The sequence below is a fragment of the Homalodisca vitripennis genome, chromosome X (assembly GCF_021130785.1).
Source record: "Homalodisca vitripennis isolate AUS2020 chromosome X, UT_GWSS_2.1, whole genome shotgun sequence".
In the NCBI taxonomy this organism is placed as follows: domain Eukaryota; kingdom Metazoa; phylum Arthropoda; class Insecta; order Hemiptera; family Cicadellidae; genus Homalodisca; species Homalodisca vitripennis.
In genome coordinates, this window is record NC_060215.1 from 11,681,814 (window position 1) to 11,707,248 (window position 25,435).

Genomic DNA, 25,435 nt, shown 5'->3' on the forward strand with positions numbered 1-25,435 from the left:
TTAATGTCACCTTGTGATCAACCGGTAATGTCACCTTATGATCTACTGGTAATGTCACCTTGTGATCAACTGGTAATGATACCTTGTGATCAGCTGTAATATTACCCTTGTGATCAACTGGTAATGTCACCTTGTGATCTACTGGTAATGTTATCATGTGATCAACTGGTAATGTCACCTTGTGATCAACTGGTAACAGGTAATTGGTCGGTATCTTACGGGGCAAATACCCTCGACCAAACCTGGGTTTGGTGGCAGTGACCTGTGAGTTTTGTTTTTGACATAATACTCTCAACTGGAAGGGTTTGGTAATGTTACCTTGTAATCAACCGTTAAAGTCACCTTGTGATCAACTGTTAAAGTCATTTTGTGGTCAACTGTTAATGTCACCTTGTAATCAACTGTTAATGTCACCTTGTGATCAACTGGTAACGTCACCTTGTGATCTACTGGTAATGTCACCTTGTGATCAACCGGTAATGTCACTTTGTGATCTACTGGTAATGCCACCTTGTGATCTACTGGTAATAATACCCTGTGATCAGCTGGTAATGTCACCTTGTGATCTACTGGTAATGTCACCTTGTGATCAACCGGTAATGTCACTTTGTGGTCATCTGGTAATGTCAACTTTGTGATCAACTGGTAATGATACCTTGTGGTCAACTATTAATGTCACCTTGTGATCAACCGGTAATGTCACCTTATGATCTACTGGTAATGTCACCTTGTGATCAACTGGTAATGATACCTTGTGATCAGCTGGTAATATTACCTTGTGATCAACTGGTAACAGGTAATCTCGGCTAGTATCTGTAGGGTGAAACTAAACTTGATCAAATACGACCTATATGAAATATGAATTATTTATAAGTCGATTGGAAGTTAGTATTATGAAATCGGAACATTTAACATGGTATATATTTCTGAAATTTAGTTTCATTATTATCGACTACCTTTGACAGGTCTTCAGATAACTCAATCAACTATTTGCTATCTTTTAAACAATGTAGTAGCTCTGTGAAGTTCTTATTTTGATTAGAGATTCTATTTATGTACCACAAAATCTTCTGCGATAATTATGTACCTATAAAGCTATATTTTGGTATGCTCTTAGACTCTAGAACTCTGATAAATCTCTCCGCATATTTTCAGAAATCGTGACATCCCAGGTACTAAATTAATCATAATTTTTATTAAATTTCATGTTCAAGTCTTAGAATATGAAATGTAGTTTTGTCACAGGAGATTTTGTAAAAGCGATTTCAAAAATCATAACTGTCATATTTTAGTGACAATTTTCAAAATATTTAACAGTTTCAACCCATGTTGTAACATTTTAAACCCGAAGAAGAGAACATATGCCATGTATGGAGGAAAAGAAACTGAAAATGTCATAACTTACAGAAATTTATAACGTCTGAATATTTAAAGTTACCTAAGGGTTGCTTCTTACAAAGGGTTGTCTGAGTCCATTACTATTCCATACTTCCGCCCAATAGTCTTGAAGCAAATGGAATATCAGGGAATATTGAAGGAAATACTATAGAAATGGTAGATATATTCATGACTCCAGATCTTACAGCAGTCTCCTTACAAGTTGCATGATTCAATAATAGCTACGAAATTCACGTCACTTCTTAGATGCTCACTAAAAAAACTTTAACTTTCCGACTTCAGAGCTCCAACACTATAGACTTTCAATTTAGCCATCCAAGTTCGGAAGACAAAATATATCTTCCAATAACTATAACTTGGACAGGATGGGGGCCGGGTTACGGAAGGACATACTCGAGAGTAGAATGGGAGGAGGAAGACTGAGAGGAAGACCTTTAGGACCTGGGTAAAGGAGGTGAAAGCAGGCGAGGATAAAACAGAAAGGCCTATCCGATGGTGCTTTATGAGAGAAGATGAGGAAACAGGCGCTGGAAAGGATCACGCAGACCCAACGATGCTGGAACTGCAAAAGGTGATGATGAGAAAAAAAAAACGAAGTGTATAATTTAATTATTAAATAATAACATAGTATCATAACTCAGAGTAGAGGGAACAAAACATGTGTAGGATGGTCAGAAGTCCCGGTCTTAGAATGGATTCTAATTGCCAAATGTATTATTACTTCATTTAATCAGGACGTACCTTTTTGCCTTACTTACTACGGCACGAATGCATTTGTAGAACCATTCCCGTGTAATGTAAACTATTCTAACTTCTGTACTTGTAAAAATAATCCCTGAATGCTCAAAACAAATGTGTAAGAACAAGGATTTTGCGAGTAATACAATTAAATCTCTCTATGGGATCTGCAAATAGCAGGTGTGACCAATTATCCGTATACGCTATGAAGATGAAAGAAAAACACCAACTCAGGTAGTAGTCTTGTTGTAATGATGCAAACGTGCAAAATTAATCCAGGGTATATATTACCACAGCATTAACGTAAATGTCTGAGTAGTCTTGTTGTAATGCTGCAAACGTGCAAGATTTATCCAGGGTTTATATTACCATAGCATTAACGTAAATGTCTGAGTAGTCTTGTTGTAATGATGCAAACGTGCAAAATTAATCCAGGGTTTATATTACCATAGCATTAACGTAAATGTCTGAGTAGTCTGTGTAATGATGCAAACGTGCAAAATTAATCCAGGGTTTATATTACCATAGCATTAACGTAAATGTCTGAGTAGTCTGTGTAATGATGCAAACGTGCAAAATTAATCCAGGGTTTATATTACCATAGCATTAACGTAAATGTCTGAGTAGTCTGTGTAATGATGCAAACGTGCAAGATTTATCCAGGGTTTATATTACCATAGCATTAACGTAAATGTCTGAGTAGTCTTGTTGTAATGATGCAAACGTGCAGAATTAATCCAGGGTTTATATTACCATAGCATTAACGTAAATGTCTGAGTAGTCTGTGTAATGATGCAAACGTGCAAGATTTATCCAGGGTTTATATTACCATAGCATTAACGTAAATGTCTGAGTAGTCTGTGTAATGATGCAAACGTGCAAAATTAATCCAGGGTTTATATTACCATAGCATTAACTGCAGTGCAATTTCTGGAGTGCAGATGGCCGAGCGATCTAAGTCGTTGGACTTTGGGTCTAAGTTAGAGATAGCCCAGGTTTAAATCCTGTCTGTGACCGTTGCACTTTTTATGAGTACCATCGACCTTGTACTTTATCGACTCTCCCCCTTATTCTGTTTGATAAGATCCTAGCGCAGGCCAGTAGCTTATTAGGACGGGCAGATAACCTATTTTTGTAACATCTACTCGTATAAGAATTCCTCCTAGGAAAGAAATTGATCGCCAGCCGCACTAACTTTTTGGGTACTGAATTGGAAGGGTAGCAAAAGGGTTAAAGATATCAAATGATAATCTTTATAAATAACAGTTTTTATTAGGCTCATAGACTTGAAACCAACCTTCAGGCACGTGGATGATAGATATGTACTCGATCTAAAGAAACAAAAAATTAAAAGGTTCAAGCTAAAATATACGACTGAAGTGTATTCGCGCCAGCTCAGTCGACCATGCAGACGTAACCTCTGAGAGCAACTTTCTCTGATTGCCTCTAAACATTACATCAGCAACGGTTGGGCAACCACAGCATATTTTAGCTCATCCTTGTTATTCATTCCTCGGCACTTTATAGTCATTATTTTAATAATAATTGTCGTTTATTAAAGGGGAAATTGAGTGTTTGGAAGTCATGGTAAAATGCTCATTTAATTGTGTCACTGGGACAAACCAAACCATTTCCAAGGGTTAATCGGCGTTAAACGTTATAAGATATCCAGAACATTTACTTTACATTTATTTCATACAGAGGATTTAGAATGCCCTCTTGAAATATTTCAAATTTCTTTAAACAACGTCTTAAGACTTTTGAACACAGTTGGAGAATTAAGAGTTAACGAATATAAGAAGTTAATTGATATTAAAATAATTTAGGTTTACAATTATAGCAGGATACAAGTTTTAAAGCAAATTTACTTTCAAAAAGAAATAAATAAAAAAGCTAATTTATATATGATTCTTGTTGAAAAATGACAATAAAAAATAAAGAATGTGTTAAGATTAATTTTGTTGAATGAGGATTTCTCATTAGATTTAGTTTTAATTTTATATATTTAACATTCATTTTTTAACAGTATTCTTATTTATTCTCAGCAGAATTTTTATTCAATACCAACAGATTTTTATTATTCGAAACATAATTTTTATTCATTGCCTACAGACTTTAAATTTGTTTTATTACATTTTACAATTTTATTTATATTTGTATTAAATTTCAAATTTGATGATATTGTATTAAGAGTAGAGCATATACGATTTTAATACTACTTTTCAGTATGTTTTATACGGTGTATTACAAATACTGTGTTTACTGTATGTTTCCATGAATTAATTGGTGCAGATTAGACAGAGTTTGCAAATTCCTTCTGTCCCCAAAAGTGGTATAGGACACTCAAATTATTATAATAATTATCCTTATATTATTCTAATAATATGTCACTCCGGGAACACTTTTAGAGACAACAGCAAACCATCGAAAATATATGTCCAATCAATACCATCGTTTTTCTGACCAGCCTCGCATGACGCCGTGTCAGCCTAGTGTTTTGACTAAATACAGTACGTCTCGGTTACTAGTTCTTTTATTTACGTACAAGCCTATTCAGTTGTGTATCCATCATTTTCAAACCGATCAATACCATCGTTTTTCTGACCAGCCTCGCATGACGCCGTGTCAGCCTAGTGTTTTGACTAAATACAGTACGTCTCGGTTACTAGTTCTTTTATTTACGTACAAGCCTATTCAGTTGTGTATCCATCATTTTCAAACCGATCAATACCATCGTTTTTCTGACCAGCCTCGCATGACGCCGTGTCAGCCTAGTGTTTTGACTAAATACAGTACGTCTCGGTTACTAGTTCTTTTATTTACGTACAAGCCTATTCAGTTGTGTATCCATCATTTTCAAACCGATCAATACCATCGTTTTTCTGACCAGCCTCGCATGACGCCGTGTCAGCCTAGTGTTTTGACTAAATACAGTACGTCTCGGTTACTAGTTCTTTTATTTACGTACAAGCCTATTCAGTTGTGTATTCATCATTTTCAAAACCGATCAATACCATCGTTTTTCTGACCAGCCTCGCATGACGCCGTGTCAGCCTAGTGTTTTGACTAAATACAGTACGTCTCGGTTACTAGTTCTTTTATTTACGTACAAGCCTATTCAGTTGTGTATCCATCATTTTCAAACCGATCAATACCATCGTTTTTCTGACCAGCCTCGCATGACGCCGTGTCAGCCTAGTGTTTTGACTAAATACAGTACGTCTCGGTTACTAGTTCTTTTATTTACGTACAAGCCTATTCAGTTGTGTATCCATCATTTTCAAACCGATCAATACCATCGTTTTTTCTGACCAGCCTCGCATGACGCCGTGTCAGCCTAGTGTTTTGACTAAATACAGTACGTCTCGGTTACTAGTTCTTTTATTTACGTACAAGCCTATTCAGTTGTGTATCCATCATTTTCAAACCGATCAATACCATCGTTTTTCTGACCAGCCTCGCATGACGCCGTGTCAGCCTAGTGTTTTGACTAAATACACTAGTTAGTTATTCATCGCTCCACATACGACTGTAACATTTATTAGTGCGTGTTAAAGAGTTAGTTAAGGTTGATAATCGCAACACATACGACAGTAACAATCATTAGTACCTGTTACAGAGTAAATGGGACGAAGACATAGAATCGCAGGCGAAAAATTTTTGTATAAAAAGTATTCACCCATTTTTTTAAAGCTCAGACATTTAGTTGACGCGTTCTAAACGCCTACTTGTAATATACACAGGTAATATTCACACGGAATGCCTCCCCAATCGTAAAACATTGAGGTGATAGTTTGACCCCTTAGGGTCAGGTACGATACGCCACCGTTCATGGAAATTTCCACCTTTTAGGCAAATTAAAGGGGTTTCAACAATTTAGAGATCTACAGCTTATGAAATTTATGTAGTCGGTTACGGTGGTCTTGACAGGCTGAGGGGGGGGGTCATGGGAGACTATTATCAGTTTCATCATTGTTATACTGCTAAAGGAAACACTGTTTCGAGGGGAGATTTTGATCGAACTTAGAAGATCTATAACGCTGCAGTTTACTTTACTTTCCATTCGAGTCTTTTCAATCACTCATTTCCTTATCGGATGGTGCTAGTTTGCTTCCGTCGGTGACACTTGACAGCACACAGATGTATTTTTGTATGTCTAATAAATGTGCCATGACGAATGGCCGAGACATATATGAGTATGAGTATATGACTAGGCAGAGACAACTACCGAACTGGTAGACACATAACAGTAGTTTATGAACGTTTGCCTTCACAGGCAGGTGTTCATTTCGTCAACAAATTACCGGATTCGATCAAAAAGGCACCAACGTCCCAGGTGTTAAAAAACATTTCATAATGGCGAGTTTTGGCATATGATTGAGAGACCGACGATTAAAAATACTGACTGAACCCGTCGCTGGAAGTGGGAATAATAGGCTAATGAATGGATGTATGCAAGTTATGCAAACTGTATGTTTGAATGAGATTTCTGGAGACATGCATGACAAATTTTAGCAAGTAAAAAGTTGACTTTTACCATGCGTTGTAAAATGTTCCGGCAGTACAAATCTGATTTGATTTGATTATATATATTAGCTTCACCTTTCCAAATTCAATCTTCAATTTGGGATGATGAGCTTTCCATACTCAGCACATAAATTATATCACCACTTTGTCAAAAGCCCCAATAAGTAGATATCCTCACATTAAGGAATCACAGATTATCATCACAGATTATCAATTTACAGAACATTTACAATACTTTGATACAACTGCGGTAAATGATTGACTTGTGCTTGCTAATGGAATTTAAATGGCATTTAAGTGTTTGAAACGCTCAATAATTACATTTATGTACCTTTTATAAATTGAATCACAAACAATAGCATACGTATTACTATTTATTTCATTAAGTTCGATGGTAACCTTTTACTGGTATTGGGAAATTATATTTTGTTCATAGCAATTGGAGTTTTCTTTGTTTAAGGTTTGTTATTGGCGATGAAAGGTTTGAAAGGATAAAAGGGTTTTGGACGTTTGCCATCGTTATAAGTTATAAAAGTTATAACGTAACGTTTCGAGGATTAAACACTACTGACGAAGAGGATAGATTCCAATCCTCGAAACGTTGTGTTATACCTCTTATAACCTATAACGATGGCAAACGTCCGAAATCCTGTTATCTTTTCATTTGCAGTTTTATTTGTTGGTAATCGATGCCAAAATGATTCTGAAAACTATAAAAATTTACCATAAACAAATAATTTATAAATAGCATTATTGTACAGGATGAGTTGCAACAATGTTAACTCGGAAGTATACCAGGTTATATAATGACGACCAGCCACAGAAGGATGATTGACCGCCGTGTCGGTCAGTGGGTGACCTTGGAGGAAAGGTGCTCGTCCAAGGCTTTGCTTTTCCCGCATAACCGTAGGTTCACTGGCCCGCCAATGTAAATACGGATGTTAGACCACTGATGCCATGGTTCTAGGTCATTAACTGCAGGAACAAGTTGTTAACACTTGAAATACGATCATTCGTACTGAATAAAATGGAGTTCAGGGCAATGATCCAAGTATTTAGCCGTTTACTTAATTTAAGAATGTAAACATTTTTACTTAATAGAAATATTTAGCAGTCTGCTATGTTTTAAGCCTTTTTAATTTATAAAGTGAGATTACAGATACTTTTAAAGAAGAGTTGTTTCTTAGTAAACAACAAGAAAGTATAATATTCTGTGATCTGTCTTATTCCCTAATGCCTATCCTCCAGGTTCAACGAGCTTGCTAGCGAGCGAATCGTACCGAGTTTGCCGAATCTCCGGTTTACAGTCAGAGCCTTAAACACTAACGAACCGTGTACATACCGTGTTAGGTCCTTGTGTAGGTTCCAAGTGAAAGAGCGAACCGACCCGCATAGAGTTTGCCGAATCTCCAGTTTACAGTCAGAGCCTTAAACACTCACGAACCATGTACGTACCGTGTTAGGTCCTTGTGTAGGTTCCAAGTGAAAGAGCGAACCGACCTGCATAGAGTTTGCCGAATCTCCAGTTTACAGTCAGAGCCTTAAACACTCGCGAACCGTGTACGTACCGTGTTAGGTCCTTGTGTAGGTTCCAAGTGAAAGAGCGAACCGACCCACATAGAGTTTGCCGAATCTCCAGTTTACAGTCAGAGCCTTAAACACTCGCGAACCGTGTACGTACCGTGTTAGGACATAAAAATATGCTAAAAAATAAATATCTGAATATTGCGTTAAATCTGAGTGTTGTGAACGGAACTAGTGGTAGCAGTACAGTACAGAAATGTTTACACTGATGCCGTCTGGGCCACGATTGGCCCATCTGTACGAGCGTTAGTTGTTACAGTGTTACAGTTTATGTTATACTGCAACACTGACTAATTACCGTGTTTACTAAGACGGCAATTATTGTTGCGACAATTGCCCCTTCCCTTTCTATGAAGTCACGACAAGATGTTGTCGCACCTTTCGCTCTTCCTTTTACAAGAACTCTATTATCTGCAGTTGATGTTTACAAGACATTTCCTTAATTAATAAGTGTATACATTGTTTAAAACTTTACTTTCTTCACAGCTCAGATTGTTATGGATTGAGCCTCAATGTAAATTTTTGTGGTTTGGAAAACAGTGCGTAGTACAAGAGCTGGTTACAGAAGCATAGTTTATTGACCCCTCAGACCAGGAGGTAGCCAGGGAGGGGGTCCAAGGGGTCTAGACCCACGCCAAAAGTTTTGAATTCCTATAAATTTCTTTTTTATCAAACTATTATTATTATATAAATAATTCAGTATTACTGACATGTACTGCTGAAAGATCATTCTTAACATTGAAATGGGCCAAAAACCTTTTAAGGAACAAAATGGGGAATTAGAGGTCGACTGCACTTTCCTTACTTTTTGTCCACTAAGAGAAAATATCAGTCGTCTTGACCCCCTCCAAAATTTTCTGCCTGAATACGTTCTCGCAATTTATATTATTATATGTAACAATACGTAAAAATGGGTCCAAAATAACTTCGGAACAGGAAATTTAAGTGATCTCCAAAACATTCACAACCGCTGCCCAGGGTAAAAGGCTGGAACACCGATTGGGATTATGTAGATTGGGATTTCGGGAATTTTCTCAGCAGTTTCACGCAGGATAGTCAGATACTTAGGGAAATTAATGGTTCGTGCTCCTAGCAAACTGATACTGTTCGATCGCGAGGTACAGGTATGATCTAATGTCAGTAGTTTTCATTCATAAGACTTCTGGAGAGAAAATAAGACGACCTACTAGTAGTTTAGTAGTGAGGGGTGTAGTCAGTATTCTGTCTATGTAACGGCTGGTAGGAGCTGTACACGGAGCCTGGACCTACTACTGGGTTGATAAACTTTATTTCTGTGATCGGTATTCTCTTGACAGCCCCGAGTTAGTCACGGAATCGGCCAAGGAATCTGGTTCATGTACTTACTAGTGAGGTCGGAACTGTGGTCAATTCGTACAGAGGCGTGATGTATGTGCAGGTACTTCATCTTATTTTAACAAATAGAATCAGCCAGGGAACTTGAACCACTTACTGACTTTTGTCTGTAACTTATTTTCACGGCACCGTTCTAAAGGAACGTTCGATACGGAAAGATAACATATCTAAATCCTGAATTAATTGTCAAAACTATTCCATTCCCAACAAATGATAAAACAAAAACCAATTTTTTGCAGTATTACGATATCGATTTAAATAGCGAGGATTTTTAAAATTTCCTGTTCACATCCTGCCAAGAATTTCCTAACGCAATCTCTGTTCACGGTTTTAGTTTCTTGAGTGAAATGAAATGTGTCAAGATTTAATACGGTTTGTAATTTTTGGTCGAATGTGAAGCGGAAACTGTTATAAACTGTAGGTTTTTACTGGAGTCTACATTTAACGATAGCAAGAGTCTACAACGACGGGAAGACCTCAGGTTATTAATTTGGGATTAGGACTGCAAGATTGTATTGAACAGGAAAGCGTAATTTTGTGCTCTTGAAATTATCAGTGGTAAAATAACGTATTTTCATATTTGAACAATCACTAATATTATAAACCTTATTTCATAAAATGTTGTTTTATTTCAAGATAAACGGATGTAAAAATCAAAATAGTTAAAAATATTACTGGGGATGTACTGGACAACGTGGTCTCTAAACTAAAATGATAGTTTAAAGTGCCACGCATACAATACATTAAAAATGAAGTGAGGAAACGTATAGCGCAAAGTCTACAACATACTAAATGTTTTTAAACGGATAAATTGTAAATCTTTACACTAGTTTGAACTTGAGTTTAAACATAAAAATTAGTTTTTCATTCCAAGAATACAAATTGTTGGAAGCCGGACGTTGCACAATTCTGGGCCTGTGGATGCAACACTTCACACGCTACGGGGTTTCGTTACGGGTCAAACACCGGACTCCGAAAGGCGGCCGGCCTCTCTCTGCCCAGTCGCCCAAGTCAAACTGTCTTCCAGAAACCAGGAATTTAACGTTACTTAATTCTTAATTTACTATTTCACAAGCAAATCCGTTAGCTCCACAATCGAGTAATGTGGACTTAGATCATGACTTAAAGTAATTTTATTCAAAACATTAATACATCGATTAAGTACATGAAAAATTCCAGGTAATACACAAGGATTGTAACTTGGTCCTTTCTTCTTCTCTAACTTAACTAGTATTAGGTTTAAATTTAAACAATAAATAAAACTTGGGGTAAAAAGGATTCATAGAAGGCGTTACACTAATTTTGATACACAATATAAATAAATATCACGTAGTACAGTAATAATATATTATGTATTAAAGTGAAAAATAAGGGTTTCCTTAGACGTTTCAAAGTTGACTGGCATGTCTGAGATCACGATAGTGACCACATAAGTTGATCATCCGGTATAGATAAATATTTTGGCTAAATGAATTAATGATAAAGTTGAAATTGGTTAAAAAACTAGAGCATCAACGTCAGAACTTAACCTATTTTTTTTTTTACATTTGGTTTAATATAAGGAGCAAATCAAGATTAATATATGATTTAAAGTAAGGATAGTAGGCAATTTTTAAGCAGCTTCGATGAAAAACGAGCAAAGAGAGCGATACGAGTTTTTACAGTATGTGTATGAATAATTATTACATCCTGGAAAAGCGTGCTTTTTGTCACAAATTATAATTTAAGGACATTATATTATTTAATTAAATTTAATTTAAGAAAATAATATTTATTATTTATTGCTTAGAAAGATTATATTTTTATGTGTATAGATACATTGTATTCTTTACCTTCATCTTGAATATACAATGTAAAATTGTTATTAAAATCCGTATTATTATCTTTTTCTAAGCTTGATTTCAAGTTGCCACAAAATTTTACTTTAAAGGCCTAAAATGTCTTGAGAATAATACATATTTTAAATGTTATTGTTTTTAGGCCAGTTTTATTAAACCGTTGTGATAAAATGGTTTAAAAAATATATTAAAGTAGCATAACTGGAAACCGATTGTACCACATAGAATTTAAAATTTTCCAATTCGATAAATATTATGTAATAATAGTTGTATCTTAAGACGAAATGTGTTTTAATAATTTGATTAACTATTTTATTGAAACTTCCACTTCATATTTACCACGAGTTCAGAATTTAGCCACATGGAAAACGTCTTTCGATGTTCTGGATAGCCAAGGAATAAATACTCGTATTTAACCGAAAAGCAGGTGTGACCCAAATACACCCTCTTTTAGCCTTTGCCTCCTGGACCCTTTACAGTAGCTTAGTTGTAATATACGTTATGAACCTTGTAATAGTATTACAAAGCAAGTTCCATGGTAAAGCAACATTTTCCTACAAATTTATGAACACCAACCAAATGTCAACTTCTACAACAAATTTGGATTCTCACAAAACCTATATTTAGTTTCTATAATTCAATTTCAGTTGGTGCATCTAGCTATTAATCTTTCACAAAAGCAATTATTCGAGGACAGATTGTTTTTGTATTCCCGCAAGGGCCGCCCACGTACAGCAGTCCACACAGACTTCCACACGCACATGTGTCACGTAACCGACGTTGTACTAACATTGCCCTAAATAATAAAGAAAATACCTGTAGCCCACACATAAAAGGTTTACTAACAGTTTTAATGCAGCATGTTTAAAATATTCTAAAGCCTAATAAATTAATTCACGCGATATTATAACACTTTGTTGTTAATTATTTGATGACTATAGTAAATCTGTTAACAATTGCCAAAATATGTTTCTTACAAATATCCCTAAACGTTCATAAATTTAAAGTTATTACAAATGTAGGAACCTACTAGACTTATGTTGAAAGATGCGTTGCATTAGCTCCGAAAGACTAGTCGTGTACAATCGAATGGAAGGTTTCGATACTAATGACTTGAAAGTGCGATAGTACCACTAGTCTCGCGTATACATTTCTCTAGCGATAGTGTCTGCGATATGGATGGATGACATGTGCACCGGGTATAATAAGTTACATACTAGAATGTGCTCAATTAATAAGATTATCAGGTAAAACACGATTTACGATTAATTGGATCGATGTGTCGACGCAACTAATAAAGTCGGCTACATATAATCTTATTATGGAAGAAGCTAATCGGATCGATTTACATCAGTTTTAGTGACGAGTGGTGGAAGCTACACCAGGAAGCTGACAACGTTCGGTATCATTTGGTCTCCTTGAAGGAGAAAGACAGTAATCATACGCACGGAAAGGGAACTTTCTGTGCGGACAAGGAAAGTGGGATAGCCTCGACCTGCCCAGTGCTGTGGTGAGGTAAGTACCCTGTTACATAATGTGAGGGGCAAGACAGTGACCGCGCTGGCCCCGGCCGCACTCTTCCTGCTGCAGGACCACCAAAACCCCGCTTATTATAGTTCCTTTTTAAAATTAATTTCACATTTTTGTGTTCTTCCACTTTTATTTGGGCCCGATTACACATTTACGTAAATGTTTTACTTTAAAGTACTGTAATTTCACGTTTAGTAATAAAACATAAATTTTCGACTTTTTGTAATCAGGGTAGTCATATAAATGGGCTACGAATTCAGCATAAACAATACTTTACAAACCCACAATCAAGAGATCTTGTTGCCCTTCATTGTGAATAAGCTACCACATCAGTTTTGATCGGGGCTAATTAAGAATTAAAATAGTTTTTGTGTCCATGTATTGCTGATATGTTATTGTATACTTGTTAAAAATTTATATGCCACCACCCAGAAATATCACAAGATTTCAAAAAACAAATGGAAAACAGTTTTAAATAGCCTGATAATTCTGAAACTATCTTCTATTCTGCTCTATAATTCTGAACAATAATTATAGTCTTTTAGAACATTTACTTGTAGCCATCTTAAAACTTTCATGTATATACGAATACTGTGACAATTTCACACATTTATACTCTGCTTTTTTATTTGGGCCTGATTAAATACATTTTCTACTTTTTCTGCAGCCTGGGATGTCTAAAAATAGAAAAATTCTCTGAAAGAAAATTAATTTTAATAAGAAACATACTTTCCAAACCCCAAATCAATCGCACCGCCTGAATCGGGTAGTACATTGTGTTCAGACCAACATTTATAATTCAGGTCTATTTAAAAGTCACAAAATTGTTCATTTAGAGTTAAAAAGTATTCTATCGTTTCGTCTATCAATCAATGATCAGTAGTATAGTAAACAACGTGCAATGTGGTGCGAAGTGTCTTCTATCAATCAATGACCAGTAGTATAGTACACAACGTGCAATATGGAGCGAAGTGTCGTCTATCAAACAATGACCAGTAGTATAGTACACAACGTGCAATGAGGTGCGAAGTGTCTTCTATCAATCAATGACCAGTAGTAGAGTACACAACGTGCAATATGGAGCGAAGTGTCGTCTATCAAACAATGACCAGTAGTATAGTACACAACGTGCAATGAGGTGCGAAGTGTCTTCTATCAATCAATGACCAGTAGTATAGTACACAACGTGCAATATGGAGCGAAGTGTCGTCTATCAAACAATGACCAGTAGTATAGTACACAACGTGCAATGTGGTGCGAAGTGTCTTCTATCAATCAATGACCAGTAGTATAGTACACAACGTGCAATGAGGTGCGAAGTGTCTTCTATCAATCAATGATCAGTATTATAGTACACAACGTGCAATATGGAGCGAAGTGTCGTCTATCAATCAATGATCATTATTATAGTACACAACGTGCAATGAGGTGCGAAGTGTCTTCTATCAATCAATGATCAGTATTATAGTACACAATGTGCAATGTGGTGCGAAGTGTCTTCTATCAATCAATGATCAGTAATATAGTACACAACGTGCAATGTGGTGCGAAGTGTCTTCTATCAATCAATGATCAGTAATATAGTACACAACGTGCAATGTGGTGCGAAGTGTCTTCTATCAATCAATGATCAGTAATATAGTACACAACGTGCAATGAGGTGCGAAGTGTCTTCTATCAATCAATGATCAGTAATATAGTACACAACGTGCAATGTGGTGCGAAGTGTCTTCTATCAATCAATGACCAGTATTATAGTACACAACGTGCAATATGGAGCGAAGTGTCGTCTATCAATCAATGATCATTATTATAGTACACAACGTGCAATGAGGTGCGAAGTGTATTCTATCAATCAATGATCAGTATTATAGTACACAATGTGCAATGTGGTGCGAAGTGTCTTCTATCAATCAATGATCAGTATTATAGTACACAACGTGCAATGTGGTGCGAAGTGTCGTCTATCAATCAATGACCAGTAGTATAGTACACCTCGTGCAATGTGGAGCGACGTGTCGTCTATCAATAAATGGTCAGTAGTATAGTACACAACGTGCAATACGGAGCGAAGTGTCGTCTATCAATCAATGACCAGTAGTATAGTACACCTCGTGCAATGTGGTGTCTATTAATCAATGCTAATTCAGTGAGCCTAGCATTGTACGTAAATGATCGCCTTTCAAGGCGTATAGTGTTCGGGAAATTTACACCAATGCTTACATCGTTCATACTAGGCGTAAAACACTGCTACGATGCTGAAAATGTAGGATAGGTATTGTTTGTGTTTTCCCAGAGAAGAATTTAATTTCTTAGAGGTATAACAGAATGTAATACTAATCTACATCAGTACTATTGTACCGGTATATACATTTATTGTCAGTTTTCTATATCGCCAAAGTAATGTATTAATGTTTTTGACGACTATAAAAATATAATATTGATCAACTGGCCACCATTGGAATATAAAAATTATTAATTTACACTAAGCTTTAAAAAGGAAACTTTAATTACGTTTATTCTTCTTAGAATTACGTAGTTAAAATTTTAAAATTTGGTCATTATTTGTCTAATTTCTCCGGCGGATTTAGTTTTTCATGCAAATCTAAGAGGCATGTTTTACCATTTGCAAACAATAATACTTGATACAATATGTTTTTCAATGGAATGTTATAAAGCTGTTGTAATTCCACAATATACTTTAATTTGTACATAAAACGTACTAAAATCACGTTTAACATAATAAATACGTGAATTTGGAGTTCCCAGAAGACATTTCAAAGTTGACTTCCATATTAGTAAATGGAGATCGAAATTTAAAAATTTAACTTTTTAATTATGCTAAGCATAAAAAATAAGGTAAAATACCTGATTTAAAGTTTCACGTAGAATTGATATTTTCTGAGATTTCAATAGGACCCTCCTTGAGTATAGCACCCCGTACCCATATAACCTGCTATACAAACTCAACATTCCAAAAAGTAGTTCAATTTCAAAACTAATCTGTTTGTTCGTGCACTTTGATACAAACTATAAGAATATTTCCTGCATTCATAAGATCTGCAAACATCGAGGTTTAAGAGTTTCAAAAAAAATTAACTAATATTATTAATTTTGTAAAGGTAGTGAATTCGCCCCAAGAACAACATGCGAGCATCAGCTAACAATACTGCGTTACAATAGTTTCGTTTGAGAAAGGCTGCAGCAATTGATTCACTCTTCATATCAGGGACCACTAAAATAGTGAGAGAAGAGTTTTCAAAGAGGAACAACGATTTACGTTTACGATCGGTTCCAGAGCGTTAAGCGCAGTGTTAAATGTTCATATCTACGAGAGTGTGGAGTTGCAGGCCACGGGTCCGGAACGACACGTGTGGGAACGGTCGAACTGGTCGTCTTCTGTGGGTTCAACAACCAGTTTCGTCATCGACCCTGAGCTAGGAATCATCCTCATCTTCCGGATTTAGGATCTAGGTCCAGCAACGAGAGGCGCTGAAGTATTCGATGCTCGAACACCCACTAACGGCTTATCTCATTGCTTAATATTGTTTCTTATTGAGAAAGGAGAAATAGTTTTGAAAGTCATTTTAAAGACCAAAGTTACGGTTCTAATATTAATTAAGGACATTATATTTTCATTTCATAATGGTGGCATTAATTACAATGCATTACAAAGACAGAAATATGGCCTAAACTCAGGATACATTGAAATCTTTACCTTTTCAACAATTTAATTGTTTTACTCAGTAAATTTGCGGTATTGTATTCAATAATTTATGACTGAATAAAATTTAATTTTTAGAGTCTAAATCAAATGTTATTGAAAAATATATTAAGCAGTGTTAGACGAAAGGAGACACTGGGCCAAAGACAGTACGTCTCTGGAAATGTTCAAGAATATTCTTGGAAATTCAACTTCCTCGGAGGCTGAACTAGAGTGTAAAGTCTTTTCAAGAGTTAAAAGCTTTGATGCTTGACGTTTCGAAGCCCTCATTGAAGTTCTAAGAATTCTGAGTTTACCCTCACATTGTCTCGTGGCGTTTACTCTTCTAAAAAGGTCGATCAGAATCTTGTCAAATATAAATTATAGAGACTGTTGTAGAAAGAAGGATTTTCAGGGATCGCTAGCTTTACCTTATCTGTATATTCTCAGAGAGGTGTTCTAATGTCGTTCAACATGTGTTTTTGCAGGGTATGAGAATCCACAGTTACCGTAAGATGACTACGATCTTGTGCCGTAAGTCGTATATACGATAGTAAGATGACTATCGTGTATAGAAAGAGGAGCACCAACGTCTTCCAGAACAACTTGATATTACACTAATGGACAGACAAATTGTTAATTACACTGAAGGTCTTTGCCCAATGTGTCAGGTGTGTTTATTATGTTGGATATTTCTCAGTAAACTGTTTAAACAGCGAAACAGCAAAGTGTAGTTCACATGTTCGAGAGGATTGTGAGAAGTAGTTTGATACGTGACAATAATTTGGAAGCGTAAACTTTTACTGCTCTTTTGGCGCAAGAGATATTTTCCTTTTTAATCAAACTTCATTTTAATGGAACATTTCTAAATATGAGCGGTTGGCTTACTATGATATAGAAATAAGTAAAAAAAGAATCTAAAACGTCCAGCCCGTAGTTTTTCCTACGGGGACGGTTAGATTGGCCCAACGATCCTATTTGTTTCATTTCTGTAAAATGTAAAAGATATAACCTTATAACTAAACTGATGTTTGGGTCGTTGGGCCAACTATCGTGTGGAGTAATCGAACCAGACCCATTACTGCAAAGGGGTCGTTGGCCCAACGAACCATATAAGCTATTAGTATTTGAAAGTAAAATTTGGATCGTTGGACCAACGAATCTTGATTATAAATTCAACATTTAAATTGTAAATAAGGTTCGTTGGGCCAACGACCCGTTTAGTTTATGTTTTACTTTATCAAACAAATCGGTTCGATTACACCACTCATCGTTGGAGCAACGACAATCCTATTTAAAACTAAACCAATGTTTGGGTCGTTGGGCCAAAGATTGGTGGAGTAATCGAACCAGACCCTTTTCCTACTGTTGGAAAAAGGGATTTGGAAAAGATGACTACCACTACATTTGTAGTCATGCAAGTGAATCGGAGGACAGTAACTATATATTACAGCGCCTATCAATGTTTTTGGGCACCTTCCTATGAAGAACTCAGCACCCAATGATTACAGCTTGTTTTTATTGTTGATTTCTTCTATGAACGAGCACCTATCTTGGGATCTGGTTGAACTGGATTATACAATGTCTGAGCAGTGTGTGTTAACAAGGAGACCACGAGTGACCCCATTCCCATCAGGCTGCTTCCTGCTGTCGCTGCAATACTGTCTTCTCGTCATCAGGGGCGTAACTACTGCCTGGGCCCTGGGGCATAACCTGTCGTCTCTTGGGCTCTTGATACTCCTAGTGTTCTTCCGCGAATTGCCGCTTCGGAGTTACACGTCTTTTGCAACCGGATTTAAAATTTTTATTTTCAAGGCAAATTCAATTCAAGAGTTTTTGTGAATTTAAATAGTTCGTACTCTTCGAAAAAGCTAAATGAGTCTATTGCAGTTTAATCAGTATGAAAGGTGGACTGGTCCCTGGAAAAGGTCATTAAACAATATTATAGTGACAAAATAAAGTAAAGTTTAGCCTGGGCTACGAACGAGTAAGGCAGTGGTCTGTTTGTATATAGTTATTTACAAAAGCTGGGCAAATTTTACGTTTTATGAGATTAGGTCTATGTTCTATCAAACTTATACACACGATTTCACCAATTCAGTACCTGATTTACCGTGAAATTCGTGGTGTAAAGAAACGGTAGGCCAAGGCAAGAAAGTCAAGAAATAAGCACGCAAGCCCTGAACTCGTATTGTATTTCCAAATTTCCGGTTACAGAGGGTGTTATAAAATTATAAAAACGTATTTGTAGTGTTGTGTTTGTAATCTGCATTAAATAACTTACCTAGATGAACAAGTTAGAGATTTCCGGGAAGCTCTTTGATTTTCATAATATTACACTTAATATACGAAAACCGTTAATTGTCATCGTTAGATCCTTGTAATCATCAAAATTCATGTATTAATATTAAGCTATAGAAATAAGATAATATGTTTTATAACACGGACCAAAAAGATGATATTTTATTCTTTACAATAAATAATTTCCACTGATTAAACCTCGTTTGTCACGATGTATCTTGATTACCACTTATTCCACAAAGGCCACAACACTTTTTGTAAAATACAATTATCCTTTATAGCCATGATGTGATATTTGTGGTTCAGGAGTTTCAATTTCAAACTATAATTTTTAGTAGATAACCGAACGTTAATTTTTAACGTTAAAAATGCCTGTTAATATGGATATTGGCATCACGTAAAGCACAACTAACAACAAACAATAAACAATAACTAATATAAAATAGTACAACGATAGAATTAGTTGATTTATGCGAGTTAATCGGTTAAAAGAAAAAATACGTACAAGTTTATTGCTTCAACACTGAAATCGTGGGTATGGTTATACTAGTAATTTACACGATCTAAAACTATCGTATGCTGTGTCGCCCGGCTCGTTTGTTTTTTCATATGTTGGCTGTTATATTTTAAAAATAATACTAGTTAATACGACTAAAACTAATTTATAAACACTTAAGAATCATACTCGTAAACAGAACTTATGCATATATAAACGTTATATTTTAAACATAATATAAAAATTATTTTTTCATAACAATTTTCTCATTAAGTTTTACAATTTAGCAAGGACATAGCCAGCGAGGGGTCCAAGAGGCCCGCCCCCCAACCGAATTTTTCAATATTTTCAATTACTTAGTCATCAAAAGATTATTATTATTTAAATGATTCAGTGTTACTGACATGTACTTCTGAAATATAGCTGACATTGAAACGAGTCAAGAACTTTTTAAGGAACAAAATGGGGAATGAGCGGTTGGCGGTGCTTGCCTTACTCTCTGTCCACTACGGGAAAAATATCAGTCTTCTCGACCCTACCCCCACAGGTTTCCTAGCTACGTTCTTGCAATTTACGTTATTACATTTAACAATACGTAAAAATGATATTGCTTAATGTATATGTTAGCGATATTGAAGACGATTTTACAAATAAATTATTGCTAAGAAATCTAAAATGCATAGAAATAATTCTGCTATAAATCATGTCCCGTTAATTATTTAAAGACAAAAAATTAAACGGTTTAATAACGCTAGAGGCAGTTATATCCAAAATATAAAAACTCTTAAAATTGTGTTTATCTTAGTTTAGATACCATAAAAAAACAAGTAAAATGTTACGTTGAGAAAATAGTTTACTTACCGGCCCAAGATCCGTACCTCTCCTTGAGGTCGACGGCAAAAAAGTGTAGTCTGGGGAGAAGATGTGCCCGGATGCCGAGCATGAGTCCCCAAAGCACGTCGGTGAGCACGGTGGCCACTAGGGCGCAGCCCGCCACTGCGAACATCCCCACGGCCACAGACATGTCGTCCAACGAACTGCGAGATTCGAGCGATGCTTTCTACTCGCCGTACTCCGCGTCTCTGCCTTTGTCGCCTCCCCCCTCCTAGAGCACGCCGTAGAGTGTACACTGCTCAACGATGCACTCTCAGTAGATAACCTGTCAAGTAGAGCACATTGTGTTATCATACATACACATCATCATGCAACCAGCAAATATTACCGATTGAAAATATACAGGGTGTCCTGTGATAAGTGTTATGAATTCAGACGGTAAGTGTTTTGCCATTTTTTCTAACCACACCATGTTTTTTGCGTTTATACCTATATAGCACTATAAAATATAATAGCAGTGGAACGTTGTATCATATGCTAATTAATGGGGGACGTTTTTTATAATAGTGGACACATTTTAGAGTTTATGGTTCGCTAAATACACAGCAAATGTGGTTCGATTTTCCTGAAATAGTACAACATTTAACTCCAAGCCCAAAATTGAACATACAGGCATCATTAAACGCAAACAAGATGTACTTGATCTTTTGTAAATTTCAGGTTGATTCAAAAATGTCAGTAAAGGAGCAAAATATAATATAATATAATTTTGGTCTTTACATTTAAAAACTTTGAGCCGCCCCAACAAAATCACATTTTTGGGGAAAAGGGCAAAGTTGTAGCAGTGACTAAAAAGTTCACTTCTATTTCCTATAAAGGTGTTCCGAGTTCCATACCTCCATATTTATCCATCAAAGTAAACAGAGTGTCTCCGTACTTTTAACTCACACTGTATCTTAACTTTTAAATGTCTGTTGTACTAGAATGAGTCCCTTTATTGTAATAAATCCTATAATAACTTTTTATTCCCTTACAGTTAGATTATAACTCATTAAATACACACCATTTAGTAGCCAATACCAAGTATTGTAACAGAAATCTTTTCTTAACGCTTATCACGGGACGCTGTGTGTTTATTAGTGCTGTGAATAGATTTACTGCTTGATATTGTCTTGTTGTACGATTCCTCGTTGCATGACACTGTCATGATTACTGCAACAAATATTCAGTGTCGACGAAGATACTTAAATTGAATTTATAGTCATAAGTTGAAATTAAATTTTATACTTTAGTAAGCCCACATAATAGTGATTAAATATACTGATTTTTTTCTTTCTTAAAAACCTATTTCATTCCCTGTAAATAAAATTACTCTACGGCTATAAATGGGTTTATTAGCATTGAATGTCGATTTATTTGATAAGTAAAATACCTACGTACATATTAATTTGTTACGTATTTGCCCTAAATCCGTTCACAAAATGCCTGCGTATAATCTTTGCCAAGCATTTATAAGTCGTTGTATGTGTGGGTTTCAATTATTAGCCCTTAGATGTTTAGTAACATTCTTTTGACACTAATTATATTAAATCATTGAAAAAAAGATTTTGAATCATAAACATACGTAACAAATTTAAACTTATTACAATAAGGCGTTCTGAAATTAAAAATCAATAAGTAAAAATCCAAATGGTGGTTGTTCTGGTAATTATTGGCTTTATGAAAGTTTCAAGATGATTGGTTGATAGAAGTTTATGAGAAGTTTGATTTGTCTTTGTCCAGGAATAATTATTGAAGAAATTTGTTCAGTTTTGGGAAACAGTGTGTATAATTTTCACAATTTTCAAATTAAGCAATTTATTAAGTTTAAAATTGATTGTTTTAAGAGTGTTGTGCATGAAATGTTTTTTGTAATAAGGTTACACTACATACGAAAGGATAGACCAGTAAAAGATGATGGTGCTTTCTGTCGATGTAAAGGATAATGGGTAACTTGTTATTTCTTCTAGTAGGACCCACAAAGAACCTAAACAACCAATGACCCACTATGTAGAATAATATTAATTCAATTCAAGTGCTAAAGTATTTTAAATGTATTTTTGAAATATGGGCAAGTACCGTATTTAATATTAGAGATTTAACGTTTTATTACTACAGTTTGAATATTGTTCCGAGGGATGGAGACTTGGCTTGAGGAAGAAGGAATTATTGTTACAATTATTACAATAAACAGGTTGGTTGTTTAATAATTAATTTGCAATACAGTTTTTACTCCGAATGAGTTTTACTTTTTTATTTCACGATTTCGCTCTTGTTTATGTTTGCTAAACGTAATGTATTCTCTGTCTCCTCAAAGAGACAAGTATAAAAATAACAAGAGTATCAATCTATGAACTTTGTAAATAATCTTGGAAAACGAGTATAGAGTGTGTTATGGAAGAAATAGGATACATAATAACATTTCATGAAACACAAGTGGAATAATACATTTGATTTCATATTTGGGGTTACCAGGTTTTTGGCGAAATAATTCATCGAAAAACTAGAATTTAAGAATCATGTTTAGTATAAATTGCATTTAAATACGAGATTTATAACATGTACGCATGCGAATAAACTTGCTGTTAACAGCTATTTGCATTGTAAATATAACTAGACTACAAGTTAGAGACAAATACGAGATTTATAACGTGTACGTATGCGAATAAACTTGCTGTTAACAGCTATTTACATTGTAAATATAACTAGACTACAAGTTAGAGACAAAATACGAGATTTATAACGTGTACGTATGCGAATAAACTTGCTGTTAACAGCTATTTACATTGTAAATATAACTAGACTACAAGTTAGAGACAAATACGAGATTTATAACGTGTACGTATGCGAATAAACTTGCTGTTAACAGCTATTTACATTGCAAATATAACTAGACTACAAGTTAGAGACAAATACGAGATTTATAACGTGTACGTATGCGAATAAACTTGCTGTTAACAGCTATTTACATTGTAAATATAACTAGACTACAAGTTAGAGACAAATACGAGATTTATAACATGTACGCATGCGAATAAACTTGCTGTTAACAGCTATTTGCATTGTAAATATAACTAGACTACAAGTTAGAGACAAATACGAGATTTATAACGTGTACGTATGCGAATAAACTTGCTGTTAACAGCTATTTACATTTTAAATATAACTAGACTACAAGTTAGAGACAAACACCACCCAGCACAGTTTCAAGTACTGCTTCAAATTACGAGTTTAATAACTGCAGTATATTCCTTTATTACAAAGAAAAATACACGCGGGAGTAAAAACTCGGGAATATGAACTAAAGCCTCATCTACTCCTGAAGCATTGTATGCGGACTGTATCCAAAATGTACCTCTTACGACGTTTGTTAATTAAAAAAGTCAGTATCACCTGCAAACCGATCTCTTTCTCAGGTGGATAACTGACCTGGCACTAGCATCAGGGTGTATCGCCTAAGGTGAGTTAGATTTATACTAGGAGAATGATTAGAGCCGTAGCAAAGAAGCAAAATGCAACCCTTAAACCACATACAGGGATTCTATTTAAATATATCGCCAAGGCAGCACTGCGTACGTAGTTTAAGTTATTAACATTACAGTATATTTGTTCGATCAACATCATTATTATTAGTTGTTCAGTAAAGATTAAAATAGAAATTTCATCTCTTATATTGCCAGACTCTGAGAGAATGTTTCAACTTGAAATTGTCTTAAGGGAAATCATGTTTAGCTGATGTTATTAATCTCTAAATTGAAACCTCACCGAAGAGTCGTCTAAGTATGAAAGTCTTATATGTACCTGAAACTTTGTTCGTCTGTTTAAAAGAGATATAAACTTTGTTGATAAGGCAGGGAGCTGTTTATTCTTCCAAATTTGTTATAAAGTGTAAGATATAAATCAAGTACAACAGGTTTTTGATACTTCATGGACTAATATAGTCTGTTTGACCAAAACCTCGTCCTCGCATGCAAATTTATTGTAGCTTGTTTAATGCAAATTGCACACAGGCAGTTTGCAGACTGTATGCAGATCTGGATACAATCAGAACACCTACATGTTTGTTACTTGTTTTGATTCCACACATGCCGGCCAGTGAATGACAATATAGTGACCGAAGAAGGCGTTTTAAAATATCCAATCAGGAAATTTCAAGAATCACAACACAATTTTGTTTCATAAAAGGGCTTAAAAGGGGGTCGGTCTCTACTTAAAAAAATTTGACCAAAATATTTCAACTAAGTCATATTCGTCCTCTATAAGATAAATTCTACAGAAAATTTGTATCTTGTGTCCGTGTTTTGTATCTGGTTGCAAGATGGAGACCGGAAAACATTGTGTTTTGTCTCCAGAGATTGTGTATCCAAGTTGTTTGAAAAAAGTCTCCATACAGAATATAAACCGTCTGTAAACCTTCTGGAAACAGTCAACAGACTGCGAAAACCATGAAACAGTCCTACATACAAACGACGCACAAGAAATAAATTGCTAGTTTTGGGTAACCTATGGAAAGTTTGTGACGATAACGTAGGTAACAGCATTTTCATTAACTTTTCTTCTTCTAGTAATAAATAAAGTAGTGACACTACGTTTCGACGAAACAAATTTTAATTTTAATAATTTAAATTTGTGAGTCTTCTGTTGCAATTGATAATCATGTCGAACACATATTTCCATCGCATCTGAAAAAAAAATGAAACTAATCTCTTCATAGTCCAGCTCTTTTTGGTACTCAGCAGATTTTGAATAATGAAGAGCATTGAATATGGTATAACATGTTTGCAAATATACCATACTAGAGGAATCTACTCGAAATGAATTTTAAGTTACCTCGGTCAAGGTTGAATATGGTATAACATGTTTGCAAATATACCATACTAGAGGAATCTACTCGAAATGAATTTTAAGTTACCTCGGTCAAGGTTGAATATGGTATAACATGTTTGCAAATATACCATACTAGATGAATCTACTCGAAATGAATGTTAAGTTACCTCGGTCAAGGTTGAATATGGTATAACATGTTTGCAAATATACCATACTAGAGGAATCTACTCGAAATGAATTTTAAGT

The 25,435-nt window shown here is 35.3% G+C and overlaps 2 protein-coding genes across 2 annotated transcripts in view; one reads left to right on the forward strand and one right to left on the reverse strand.

Moving 5' to 3' along the window:
- The window catches only part of LOC124368684 (hydroxysteroid dehydrogenase-like protein 1), a 57,037-nt gene extending 36,450 nt beyond the window's left edge, over nucleotides 1-20,587 (reverse strand). Inside the window, exon 1 of the mRNA XM_046825970.1 lies at nucleotides 20,351-20,587. Within this exon, the coding sequence (XP_046681926.1) occupies nucleotides 20,351-20,513 (163 nt within the window). The 5' untranslated portion in view covers nucleotides 20,514-20,587. The remainder of the gene's footprint in view (nucleotides 1-20,350) is intronic.
- Nucleotides 20,588-20,635: 48 nt separating this feature from the next.
- Nucleotides 20,636-25,435, forward strand: part of LOC124368685 — a 67,876-nt gene continuing 63,076 nt past the window's right edge. The window contains exon 1 of the mRNA XM_046825971.1: nucleotides 20,636-20,761. Coding sequence (XP_046681927.1) covers nucleotides 20,749-20,761 — 13 coding nt within the window. The 5' untranslated portion in view covers nucleotides 20,636-20,748. The remainder of the gene's footprint in view (nucleotides 20,762-25,435) is intronic.